The 12,341-nt window shown below is 37.0% G+C and overlaps 1 protein-coding gene across 2 annotated transcripts in view; it reads left to right on the top strand.

Moving 5' to 3' along the window:
* vari (MAGUK p55 subfamily member vari) overlaps window positions 1–12,341 on the top strand; it is a 206,900-nt gene that overhangs the window by 78,667 nt on the left and 115,892 nt on the right. Inside the window, exon 1 of one of the 2 annotated variants that reach the window (XM_090409236.1) lies at window positions 4,841–5,033. The exons of the other annotated variant lie outside the window; for it this stretch is intronic. Within the exon in view, the coding sequence (XP_090265362.1) occupies window positions 4,946–5,033 (88 nt within the window). The 5' untranslated portion in view covers window positions 4,841–4,945. Of the gene's footprint in view, window positions 1–4,840; window positions 5,034–12,341 lie in introns of those variants that run through there. 2 annotated transcript variants of the gene reach the window in all.

Here is a 12,341-nt window from a genome sequence, read left to right as displayed (position 1 = left end):
CCCCCCCCCAAAAAAAATAATAATAATCAAAGGTACTTCTTACATTTACTTTGGATCATAAACAAGCCAATGTTGGATTTAAAAATGTTTATGAAAATAGATATTGACGGAAAGTGTTTTATTGGTGCTCATTATTGAAACTCTTTCCATGCTTTTTAACGATAATAGAAACAACTATATCGCCTGCCTCAGCAGGTATTTATGGAAAAAAATAATAATAATAATAAATACTATAAACCAGGGGTCGGCAACCTTTTCAGACTCGTGGGCCACATTCAACTTTTATTTTTAATAATCGGGCCGCAAGCGTTTAATTAATAGAAAATAGTGAGTGAAAAAAATACTCAAGGTATCAATTTTTATTATATCAATCTTAAAAAAAAAAAAAAAATATTTCAAGTACGAAATATGAAACAAGCCTGAAAATGGAACTCAATGAAAAATTATTATCACCTAAAAACAAAGTAATGTAGTTTTATGCATCACAATATGTATGTCTCCATGCTTAATGTGACTATTGTGATTGTTTTCCCTTAGCCAAATTATCTAGATCCACTTTATAACCTGAGATGTAAATTCGAATCGAAGCATGCAAATATGCATCAGTCAGTCGAAAAGAAAATTTATTTTTTCTGAAACTCATGGTTTCAGAAAATGCTTGTTCGCAAATGTATATGCTTCCAAATGCGACTGTCATCTGCTTTACGAAACTGATTAATCCTTCAAATTTCTTATGGTAAGCATCGATACATTTTTTGGATATTTTCTAACGAAAATGCGTTCTTTAATATTTCATTGTGTTGCAATTCCAAAACTTCCATCAGTAGTCGGTTTGTAGGTCATCAATGTCGACATTAAAAGGGCTCAATATCCACAAATCTTATTGAAAATTCCATTTTGTAAATCTTCAATAATACCAACAAAAGTTTCCTTTTGTGTTTGCCATCCAACTGTAGATGCCGATTTGCAACATATATAATCATGTAGATTTTCTTCCATCATATATTTCTTCAACAGACATAGTTTGCCTTCAAACGCTTTTATGTAAGAAAACAGTTCTGATAGTAATTTACTTTGGCCCTACAGGTTCAAATCAAGTTCATTAAGGTACTTGTAATGTCTACCATAAATGCAAGAGACATAATCCATCTTTTATCCAATAGTTGTGGGACAGTATTTTCGTGTTCCATCATGAAAATGTCTATTTCTTCACGTAAATTAAAAAATATTTTTAGCACAGCACCTCTACTTAACCATCTAGCACTTGACTAGTGGGTAACGTCCTCTTGAAATGTCCATAACGTCTTTTCTTGATGATAAAATTTTACGGGCCACATGCCATGTAAGTATGGTCAATCTTTTATGGGCTACCAAAAAGGCAAGTTTGTGCCGCATGCGGGTCGCCGGCTGCCGACCCCTGCTATAAACCATTAGCTTTTTTGTAACATCGTTAATGGAACGATACAACATGCACCCTTCGCTTGGAAACTATATCGGACTTCTATTCTCGTTCAAATAAATAAAATAAAATATGGATTTCTTCAATTGAATGTGTGTTAGTAAGGCTCATACAGAAATAAGTTCTCCCCCACCCCTCAAAATAAGCAAACCGCTCTTAAGATAACACGCATGCACACACCCATGGACAAAGTATTAGTTCTTTGGAAAGACACAAGTGGTACACTTCTATTTATGAACAGACTCATAATCTATACAGAGAGATTGCATATTTTTTTTAAAAAAAACTATTTCTTAAAAAAATACTTTTTTTTAATTTCAATAGTTTTTTAAAAAAATTAAAAACTATTGAAATAGTTTTTTTTTTTTTTTAAAAAAAGCTGATTATTTTGCCAGTAGAATAATAACTTGTTTTACCTAACAGCCCTTAATCGGCATTATTAATTTCAGTCCCATTTCGTGAAATTCAAATAAAGAGTCGGATATCCTCACTAATCAATATTCACATATCCTGCCACCAGGGGCGAATTCTCCATGCTTGCTATGCTTGTTGCGCAAGCTCATTAATTGAGAAAGAAGTAATATTTATTTGTTTCTAAATGCATGCATTTATAAGCATTCCATTTAGGCTTTTATTTTTGTAGACAGAAGACGTCTTAAGCTTGCGCGGCAATAATTGAGCTTTGCGTTGTGTATCGAAGGCCGATGCTTGCTCGTCCAGTCAAAGCTACCTTGGCTTGCTCGGTTGTAGGAGCTTCCAGATCCTCGCTGCAGCACTGTGATTTCATGCGCGCGCAATAGCCATAGCTCTAGCCAGTCAGCTTCAGCTAGCCTTTACAAGTGTGCGTGTTGCTTGGGAAAATTGAGTTACAACCAACTTTTAATGACGATGTTATTGACCAGTTCATAATGAAGAACCGTAGGGTAGAAATTGTATTAAAGTAGCTAAATTGAAAAAGATAGAATATCATTTGTAAAATAAATGTTGTATTTGTATGATTAAATGTACATAAATTTCTAAATATATAGTTTTAAATGGTCAGTAATTCATTATTCCGCTAATCAGACTTCAATCACACCTCTCACTCCCTGAATGATAACAAGAGCAAGCGTGACTTTCAAGACTAGCATTCGCCCCTGCCTGCCTGCCACTTCTTAAACTCATTTACTGTCAGCGCACTCACGGCCACCTTGCAACCCATTCCACTCGTCAGCCATTCTCCCAGCAAAAATTTAGTCCTCATATTCCTGTTTACCAAACATTTACTCAACTTCCAAGAGCGATTCCATTTTCTTTTCCCTCTTGTCATGTATTGAAAAAATTTCCCCCTACATATTTTGTAGAATCCATTTAGCAAGTTATATATTTGTACTGTATCTCCTCTCTACCGCCCTCTTAACCAATTCTTGTAACACAGACACCTTCGGCGTATCCACATATGAAGCATCCATAGGGTTTGGTTTGGTTTATTTAGATTTGCGGCCGAAGCAACTCAGGCTGAGTCCAGTGTATTATGTCTGTTAATTGTGTGTATTGTAATGGCCGCTTCCATAGGGCTGACACCATGTTAGTCACTGGCCTCTGAATCCTCCAAGAAACTTAGTCGATCAAACCTGAGTAGAGTGTTTCAGATATGGTCGTATCAGAATCTGTAAAGAGGGATAATAAACTTCCACATCTCTGCTTGTGTGATTTCCAATATCCAAGCAATTCTCGTGTTATTTTCTTCCTTTTGCATATATGCTTTCTGAATTTGAACTCTCTCCCTGTCTGTTATCATCTCGAAATCCCAAGTCGCATGGATAAACAAGTTTATCCATATAATCGTCCATATCATTAAACAGAAGTGGACCATGTACAGACCCTTGCAACACACACCACTGGTAACTCACTCCCTTTTCCTGAATATTACTATTTGATGTCTGTCTGTTAACTGCGCTCTTACCTTTGTCACCGTCTTCATATCCATCCCATTTTTTTGTAAAATGTCTTTGCAAATTCAGTAGTATCAAAGTGATTTCCTTTATCCAACTGACTGTTTCACTGTTACAGAAAAAGAGTAAATTGCTAAGGTTGGGATATCTTCGCTGCTGTCTCCTTTTCTGAATTCTGGTATTTTCAAATCAACTTTTCCAAATTCTTAACTACCACTTGAGTTACTAGCGGTTCCATATGGTGTCACCTCTGTCATATCCTTTTAATGCCTTGTTGTGTACTGCAAAAAGATATTAACCTAGGACTGGAACACATGGGTGTGTGTTATGTGTGTTTCTCTTTAGAAGAAACTGTTTCCAATTGTAAGTTTTAGAGATTCAGAAAACAGTGTCATTCAACTGAATTAATTTCAATTCCATTTTTCGTTCATTGATATTTCCTAGTTTATGTGCTCATAAAATTAGAAGATACTGCGATCGTATATTTAGCTATTCGTTTACCAAACGTGTTGAGAATTTGTTGTCATTTACTTCGAATTTACATTCTTTTCCAAGGGATTTTCTTATCAAGGGCACTCTCGGTAATTTATAATTTGCTAGCCTTCTAGGAAAACAAGAATTGGTTTCTTTTTATGTAGATCTCATCTAGGTTGATTTTAGTCAGGTCAAGTTGCCATCGAGCTACCTTTACTTCCTGTGTACCATTTGATTGTTGCATTGATACACAGAGGTCACTTGAAATCAGGTTTTGAGGCGAACTCGGTGACATGATGCAGCTTGAAGTATTAATCACGTGTATTTCGAATTATAAATATAATAAATGTCTTGATCGCAGTCTCATTTTGCTCCTTAATCGTATGAAAATTAATAATACTCGTATAGCCAATAGTGTAGAGAAGCTGGCGACCGTATCCCTATATTCGTATTTCAGTATTGTCCCCCATCACCCGCTCTCCTTGTTTGTATTTATGTATTTATTTTAGACCTTTAATCCAGCCGGAGTAAGCAATTTGCTTAACCAGTTGTTTATACGAGTTTCGAAAGCGTTCAAGGAAAGGGGGGGGAATGGGGAGTTTTGAGGAACGCTAGCCGCGCCTTTCTCAACAGTTGCCTTGCCCGTAGAGCTTTGGCTCCAGGTGTTCTTTAAAGGCCACATATAATGAAACCTGTGCATCACAAGTCGCAGTGCTGACACCGCAAATAGCGGCAACATCGTGTCTTCATTGGTAGTAAGCGAATGTTACGTAATACTGAAGTGCAAGTGGTCGAAACAGAAAGATTTTTAGTTACGCGCTTGTTATCCGCTGGATCCTGGCACTGTGCCCACTTTGCGCGTCATTTTGTCGCCATTATGTATGGAATTGCACAGGTAATGTTCCGCTTTGTTTAGCTTACCTTGTGTCACACAGTGTAGCGTCAGTAGATTTACAGCAGTACCCTCTCGCGGAGGACGCTTGTGGCTGACGGCCAACGGTCTGGCGAGGTCTTTTGCCTTTGGCATTGTGTTATCTCGTGCTGTTGACTGTGGCGTTGTTTGGTGTGGGTGATCGCAATGGTAATCTGTGGCAGCAAACACAACGATGAAGACAACAGGAGGCTGTTGAGGAGTATGGAACAGCTCAATGATCAAAAACAAGGCAGTAAGTTCATAACCACTTTTTTTTTTTTAATTTTAAAAACTCCTTAATGGGGTGTGGTCGTAACTTCAAAAGAATGTTCAAAGGAAACTACCTAGTTCACTGTTCTTTACTTTATTGATAATTACCGAACGCAACATTGCAGGACATTACAGTACTTCGTTTAAAGCACAGACTGTGTTTTCCACACTTTGCGGGCATTTGCGATCAGCGTAACTGGTATTAATAGTATTTAATTGCCCGTATTCGCAGGATAAGTTACATTTTTAGCAACTCATAATGGATGAAGTTGGATGGAGCTGTGATAACGTGGATTACGGATAATACTGAATTTAGTTACAAAACTGGCATGCCTGTAAGTATAATATGTTAATACAACGAACAGTGCTTGTATCAATCCTAGAATCAGGCTATAAGCATTTAGTGAAATATTTAAATTTCTGGGCATCTTTCCCACACGTGCATGCATGCATTTGTGTTGTTTAAAGCCCCTCTAGCTGCTACAGAACCATCTGTAATTACTTCCTGTCGGAACGGATATGCCAATCAAGAATAATTGTGTCACTAAAGAAATGTTACTGCAGTGTTCCTTAAAAATCTCAGATTATATTATTACATGAAATTCAATTAATAAATCCCCTTCCCACAAAAAAATGCGCACTTATCTTGGATAAATACTTACAAAGTCTTTATGCTCCAAGAAGATTAAGACTTATGGTAATGTTTTTGTTCGTTTTGCGTATATAATTATACAAAAAAATAAACATTTAAACACACAGGACATCCTAGTTCTAAAAATCATACAAGTCTTGCAAGATTTTTAGAATCATGGGAAGTGTATTAAGAAATACACATATCAGGTTATGCATGGCTGAATGATCATTAAGTTTATTTATATATTATGTTTGGATGTTTTGCATTACAATAAAACACTTAATTTACATGCAACTCAATATACAGTTATTTCTGCTGGATTATACAAGTAATCCGAAGAATCCTTCAGATTATTGAATATTGGAGCTGCCCGTAATAATAATCCAAAGCCTTGGTTTGGACTGGAGCCAGCCCTTGCTTTTCAAATACGCTGATGGCCAATTACTATATATATATATATATATATATATATATATATATATATATATATATATATATATAGTAATTGGCTGCTTGTTATAGTAATATATGTAGTAATGAGAGATATGAACATACTAAATATTATGTTCATATCTCATTGTGGCAGTTATTTATGAATGGTTTTTAGGTGGTAGACAGTTTCATCTCATGGTGTGTGAAGCCATCAACTTGCATACTGATACAGTTTAAAAATATATATATCTTGTTTAACAGGGCTTCTTGAATTTCCATGGGTCATGTTACTATCAAAATGAAATTTGGGAGGAAAATAATGCCTATTTAATATTTCATTAAGAGCCTTATTCAGGGAAGTTAGAGTGGAAAACAATCTAACAAGAACATTATTATTGCATGATTTAACTGGAGGGCATTCCCCACTGTGCAATCCACTGTCACTATCCACCATAGTATCTGGGATGAAAAACCTGAGTTTCTGATAGGAAAAATTCTGTTACCTCCATATGAGATTAACTCACCCTCAGTTGATGAAACCCATGTAAATATTACTCTCATAATGATATCAAACTTGGGTCTTTTCCATTGAAGGGTGCATTGGGCTGTCGTTTTTCCAGTTGCATTATAGAGGCATTTATTATGCCATACTGTTCCTTAAATTTGATTGTGTCTGTACATTCATTACTTCACTCCCCTCACACACATTCCTCTCACAGTCACTACCATGCAAAAAAAAAAAAAAAAAAAAAAAAAAAAAAATCTCATTCACCACATCTTTGTACAATTTCCAAGAATGAGCTCTTTAAAAATTAAAACCCTTTTCCCTTCCTCAATCCTTAGAAATACATCACTGGTATCTGTATAGTAAGTTTTTCTTAATTTTACATCCATTATATCATCATTCCTCTGTCTATTTACCAGATTCTATAAATTGCATTTCCTCAATTTGTCATCATAGCCAATATTCCATAAACTCAATACTGCCTTTATCATCCATTGAAACTTTTCCCAAAGTTTACTCATCTCTAAGAAATCTCGATGACCAAACCTGTGCACAGCAGTCCAGATGCAGTCTAATCAAAGCTTTTATACAATGGAATGACCATGTAGTAGCATAAAGACTTTTAGAGTACTTTTTTGTGCAGTTCTTACATACTTTTGTAATATGTTCAGACCACATGGTCTCAGCCTCCAACTTCAACAGTGTCAACTTCCACCTCCAGTCTGCAAAACCTCACCATCTTTTCTGATAGTAACCCAGATTTCAGTCTCTCCTGGCATTATTCATTTCAACTTCCTCAAATGCACACTCTTCAACTCCTTTTGGGTCAAGAATGACATTTGTGCTTACTTTTGCTCTTACATACCATGCTAGAAAACATTTAACTTAGAATCTCCCAATCATAATCTGCTTTGGTTAACAATCGCTCTGTTGCACTCTGGCAAATTCATCATCATCATCAAATTCCTGCCATGTACCCTCAAGGGGTGTACAGGATATGACAGTACTACATGAAAAAATTACATCATTACTAACTTCCTATCTACAATTTTCCTCCAAATCAGTCTGTTACTTGTCAAGACTCCAACATTATCAGATCTTATATTTCTATCGTCTAAGGCACTTTGTACCGTATTAATCCACCTATATCTTGATCTTCCTCTGGGTCATTTAGCTGCCAACCTGGCAGAGAACATTTGTTTTGCTAATCTTTCCTCTCCCATTCTATTTAAGTGACCATACCACCTGAGATTAGCTCTGCTAATGCATACCTGGATGCTGACAATGTCAAGTTCTTTCCTAATATCCTCATTTTTAATATGATATTGTCATTGATGCCATCTGTTCACGCCTCTAATCTTTCTCAGGACTCTCATATCTGCGGTCTCTAGTCTTTGGTCAAGTGTTTTACTTCTGACCCAGCTCTCAGATCCATAGGTTAAAACTGGTTTGAACACTGTCTTGTATACAGCTAATTTAGTGTTCCGAACTAATTTCTTTCTTATTCCATATGAATTTATTCAATTGACTTCCCACCATACCAGCTTTGCTGATTCTGTTGTCTATTTCTATATTTAATTTACCATCTTCAGTAAAAATTGTGCCTAAGTAGCTGAAATGTTTTACTTGTTCCACAGGTTCTCCATTCACAACACAGTTGACATTTTCAATGATTCTGCCTATTTTCATTGTCTTTGTCTTTTTATTGCTGACCTTCATACCATATCTATTACAACAGCTATTCAATTTAGTCAGAGAATCTCGCAGACTTGTAGTGGATTTATTTAGAAGTATAACATCATCTGCATAAAGCAAAGATCTGACATTAACATCTCCAATTTTGATATCAGGTTTAATACCACTTTCCTTCATAACGTGATCCATATAGATAATGAATAACAGAGGGGATAATGTGCATTCTTGTCTCACACCAGATTTAACATTAAACCATCTTCCTGTACTTCCTTCAATTCTAACTGCTGACTTACAACTCAAATAAAAACTAAGTATTGCTTGATATAATGCCCCATTGACACCATATAACTGCAGCGTATTGAATAGCTTCTCTCTCTCTTGGCACCTTGTCATATGCCTTTTCCAAATCGACAAAACTTAAATACAGATCTTTGTTATATTCCCATGCTTTCTCGACTATTTGTCGTAAAGTGAAGATCTGATCCTGACAGCCTCTATTTGGCCTGAATCCAGCTTGTTCTTCACCAAGCTTTTCTTCCACAATTCTTCTCAACCGTTTCTCAAGTATACTTGCATAGATCTTGCCAGGAACACTCAGTAGGGAAATACCTCTGTAATTCTCACATTCAGTTTTATTTCCCTTTTTATATATGGGTACTATGAGAGCTCTACTCCAATCATCGGGAATTCGTCCCTCTGTCCAGGCTTTCTGAACTATGCAGTGCAGCCACTGTAAGACTCTTATACCACCATACTTCAGCATTTCTGGTCGAATATCATCTACTCCTGCTGCCTTTCCACATTTCAAGCCTTTGATGGCTTTTTCTACTTCAAGTATGGATATGTATTCCTGACTGCATGCCTGGTCAGTGTTTTTTTATCACTGTGCTGTCATCACTGCTTGTTTCATTTAGCAGTTTTTCAAAGTAATTACTCCATACTTCAAGGATATCTTTTTCTCCTGTTTTCATGTCACCTTTATCATCTCTAACTCCTTTTACAGCACTCTTTCCTCCATTCCTAAGCTTCTTCAACAACCTCCAGAATATTTTGCCACCTTCTTGATATTTATTTTCTATATTCTTGCCAAAGTCCCCCCATGACTTTTGTTTAGCTAGTTTTACAAAGTGTTTAGCTTTCTTACATTTGTCTCTGTATTCTGTAAGAGTAAAAGCTGACTTATTTGCCAGGAACTTTTGATATGCTTTCTTCTTTTCCTTCACTGCCTCTTTAACTTCCTGTGTCCACCAGGGAGTTCTGATTTTTTTATCCTTGCACACAACCTCACCACACGCCTCTCTGGCAGAATCAATCAATGTTTTCTTCAGAGTTTGCCACTGAATCTCCAAGGTTTGATTCCTGTTCTCAAACTCTTTCATTTTCTTTTCAATAATCTTTCTGTATTTAGTCTACAGTTAACATCTGAGAGCTGCTCAACTTTTATTCGCTTTAAAACTTTCTTATATGTTATTCTTTTCAATGTGAAATTCAATTTTATCCTGCTCAAGACTAAATAGTGATCACTTCCAATTTCAAATCCTCTGTACACTCTGGTGTCCTGCACCAGGGAGAAAACATCACTATCAACAATAACATAGTCAATGAGACTTTTCTTATTCCTAGCCTCTTCACTCCATGTGAATTTGTGCACATTTTTATGTTGGAACATGGTGTTAGTAATAACCAGTCCATGTCCTGAGCAGAAATCCAACAGATATTTGCCAATATTATTAGCTTTGCTCTTTTCTCCAAATTTTCCCAAAATATTTTTGTATGTTTGACAGTCATTTCCTACTCTGCTATTTAGATCCCCAACAAGGACCAACTTTTCCTTTTTCATTGTGTCAGTTGCTTTTTCTAGAGCGTCAAAAAATTCCTCCACTTCTACCTTAGTAGAACCTTCTGTGGGACCATAGGCACAAATAAGTCTCATTGTCCAGTTCCCCATTCTGATATTTGCCCACATTACTCTACTTGAGACTGACTGCCATTCAAGAAGATTAGCCTCGTATTTTGTGTTGAATACTATGGCTACTCCTTCTTTTCCTTGATTGTCATTGCCTGAATATAACAATTTGTATTTATTGCTCAGACAGATCTCACCAGTTTTGGTCTTTTTTGTTTCAGTCACCCCTATTATGTCGATCTGGTACTTATCTAATTCCTCAGCTAGCTCCATTTCTTTGCCATTCAGGCTTCTTACGTTGACAGTACTGATCTTTAACTCTGGTGATGCTGAGTTGGGGTTTGTTTTCAGATTTGTTTCAGTAGGTAGCTGACTTTTCGCTGTTCGCCCTGGTTCCCTGGCGAAAATAACGGGGGGCCTTGTTTAACCGGGCGACGCCCCAGCCGGCATGTAATTTTGTCATGTTGTACCATCATTTTTTATTTTTTGTAACCAATAAGAATACAATTTGGTTGGCTTAATCCCAAATTGCCAGCCCATCCTCGTTCATTCAGTATCAAAGTAGATACCCAACATGGTGCACCACGAGAAGGTGAGGATTGGACATTAGGTCAGAAGCCCTGGTCGGTTCTCCGCATTCCTTTGAAGGCTATGTGGAGGTCTCCTCTCAGTTATACAGCTTTGACCCTTAAGCATCCCTGGCAAATTCATATATTGTATATTATTATTATTATTTCCCAAGACCTCATGGAGTCAAAGCTCATCTGGGAGGTCCTTTTATGGCACTCGCATCTCATCATACCGTGTCTTAAACACACTCAAACTCCTTGCAGTCATCACACTTTCGGGCAAGGCATTCCAATCATTCACAACTCTGCATTAAAAAAACCTGCCTCTCACTCCCTTATTCACACCCTCTTTATACAGTTTCCAGGGATGACCTCCCACTATTCTCTATAGAACTTCTCCACCATTGATCTTATAACAACCCCTTACCAACTTGTAGGTCTCTATCATATCTCCCCTCTTCCATCTCTCCACCAAACTCTGCAAATTACATCTTCTCAATCTTTCCTCATACTCAACATTCCAGAGGTCAGAAACTACCTTAGTCAGTCGCCTTTGGACCCTTTCCAACATCTCTTCATCCTTCTGAAAACCCGGTGACCAAATCTGGGCACAATAGTCCATGTGTGGCCTAATCAAAGCCTTATACAATGGAACAAGAATCTCCCTACTTCTACACGTCAGTGTCCTCCGCATCATTCTCAGAAGTCTTTGTGTTGTCTTCACAATTTTGGGAATGTGTCCCGTAAATTTTAGATCCTTATCCACTATCACCCCAAGATCTCTTATTTCCTCTACCTCCAACAATATATTCTCACCAAGCATAAATTCTGCATCCCATCTTTGTTTTCCAAATTTTAAAACCTTACATTTTGCAACATTGAACTCACATCCCCATTTGCTTGCTTCAATCACTCAATTTATTCAAGTCTTCTTGCAAGGCCACAACATCTTCTCTACTCTTTATGGTTCGTCACAAAGTTTGCATCATCTGCAAACAACTGAATATCTCCATCCAAATCTTCGTCAGTATCATTAATATACAAGTTAAATAGTAATGGCCCTAGTCTTGCAATTACACCAACCACTCCGAACTGTTTAACTTCCTGTCCTTCAGTCCAGCTTTCCTAGCAGTGAGATTATCTTCCTCGGTAATTTTAACATTCACGATACCAACTTGCTTTCCTTTTCCAACTGCAGAGACCAAAATGGTAGAAATGCTGAAGCATTTGACATCACAAGCATCCTCACACAGATTGTTCATATGCCCACAAGAGTACCAGATAATCCCAATCATTCTTCCAACACTCTGGATCTCTTCTTTACAAATGATCCCTCCAAATATACTGTGAAGGTTCTATCTCCCTTAGGTAATTCAGACTGCAATCTTTTCACCCTACTGAGCAATAGCCACACAGCCATGCTTAATCAAGAGTCAACTAGCATCATAAGAATGCCAAGTATATCATGCTAAGAAGGATGACCTTGGAGATTTCAGTGCATCATTCTTGTGGTTGGATTATTGTTTTCAGCCTTCTAACCCCAAACATAT

Source organism: Typopeltis vanoorti, chromosome 2 (genome assembly GCF_054136105.1).
Source record: "Typopeltis vanoorti isolate ZY-2024b chromosome 2, IOZ_Tvanoo_1.0, whole genome shotgun sequence".
Classification (NCBI taxonomy): domain Eukaryota; kingdom Metazoa; phylum Arthropoda; class Arachnida; order Uropygi; family Thelyphonidae; genus Typopeltis; species Typopeltis vanoorti.
Note: the sequence above shows the minus strand (reverse complement) of the source record. Positions and strands in the feature narration are given on the sequence as shown.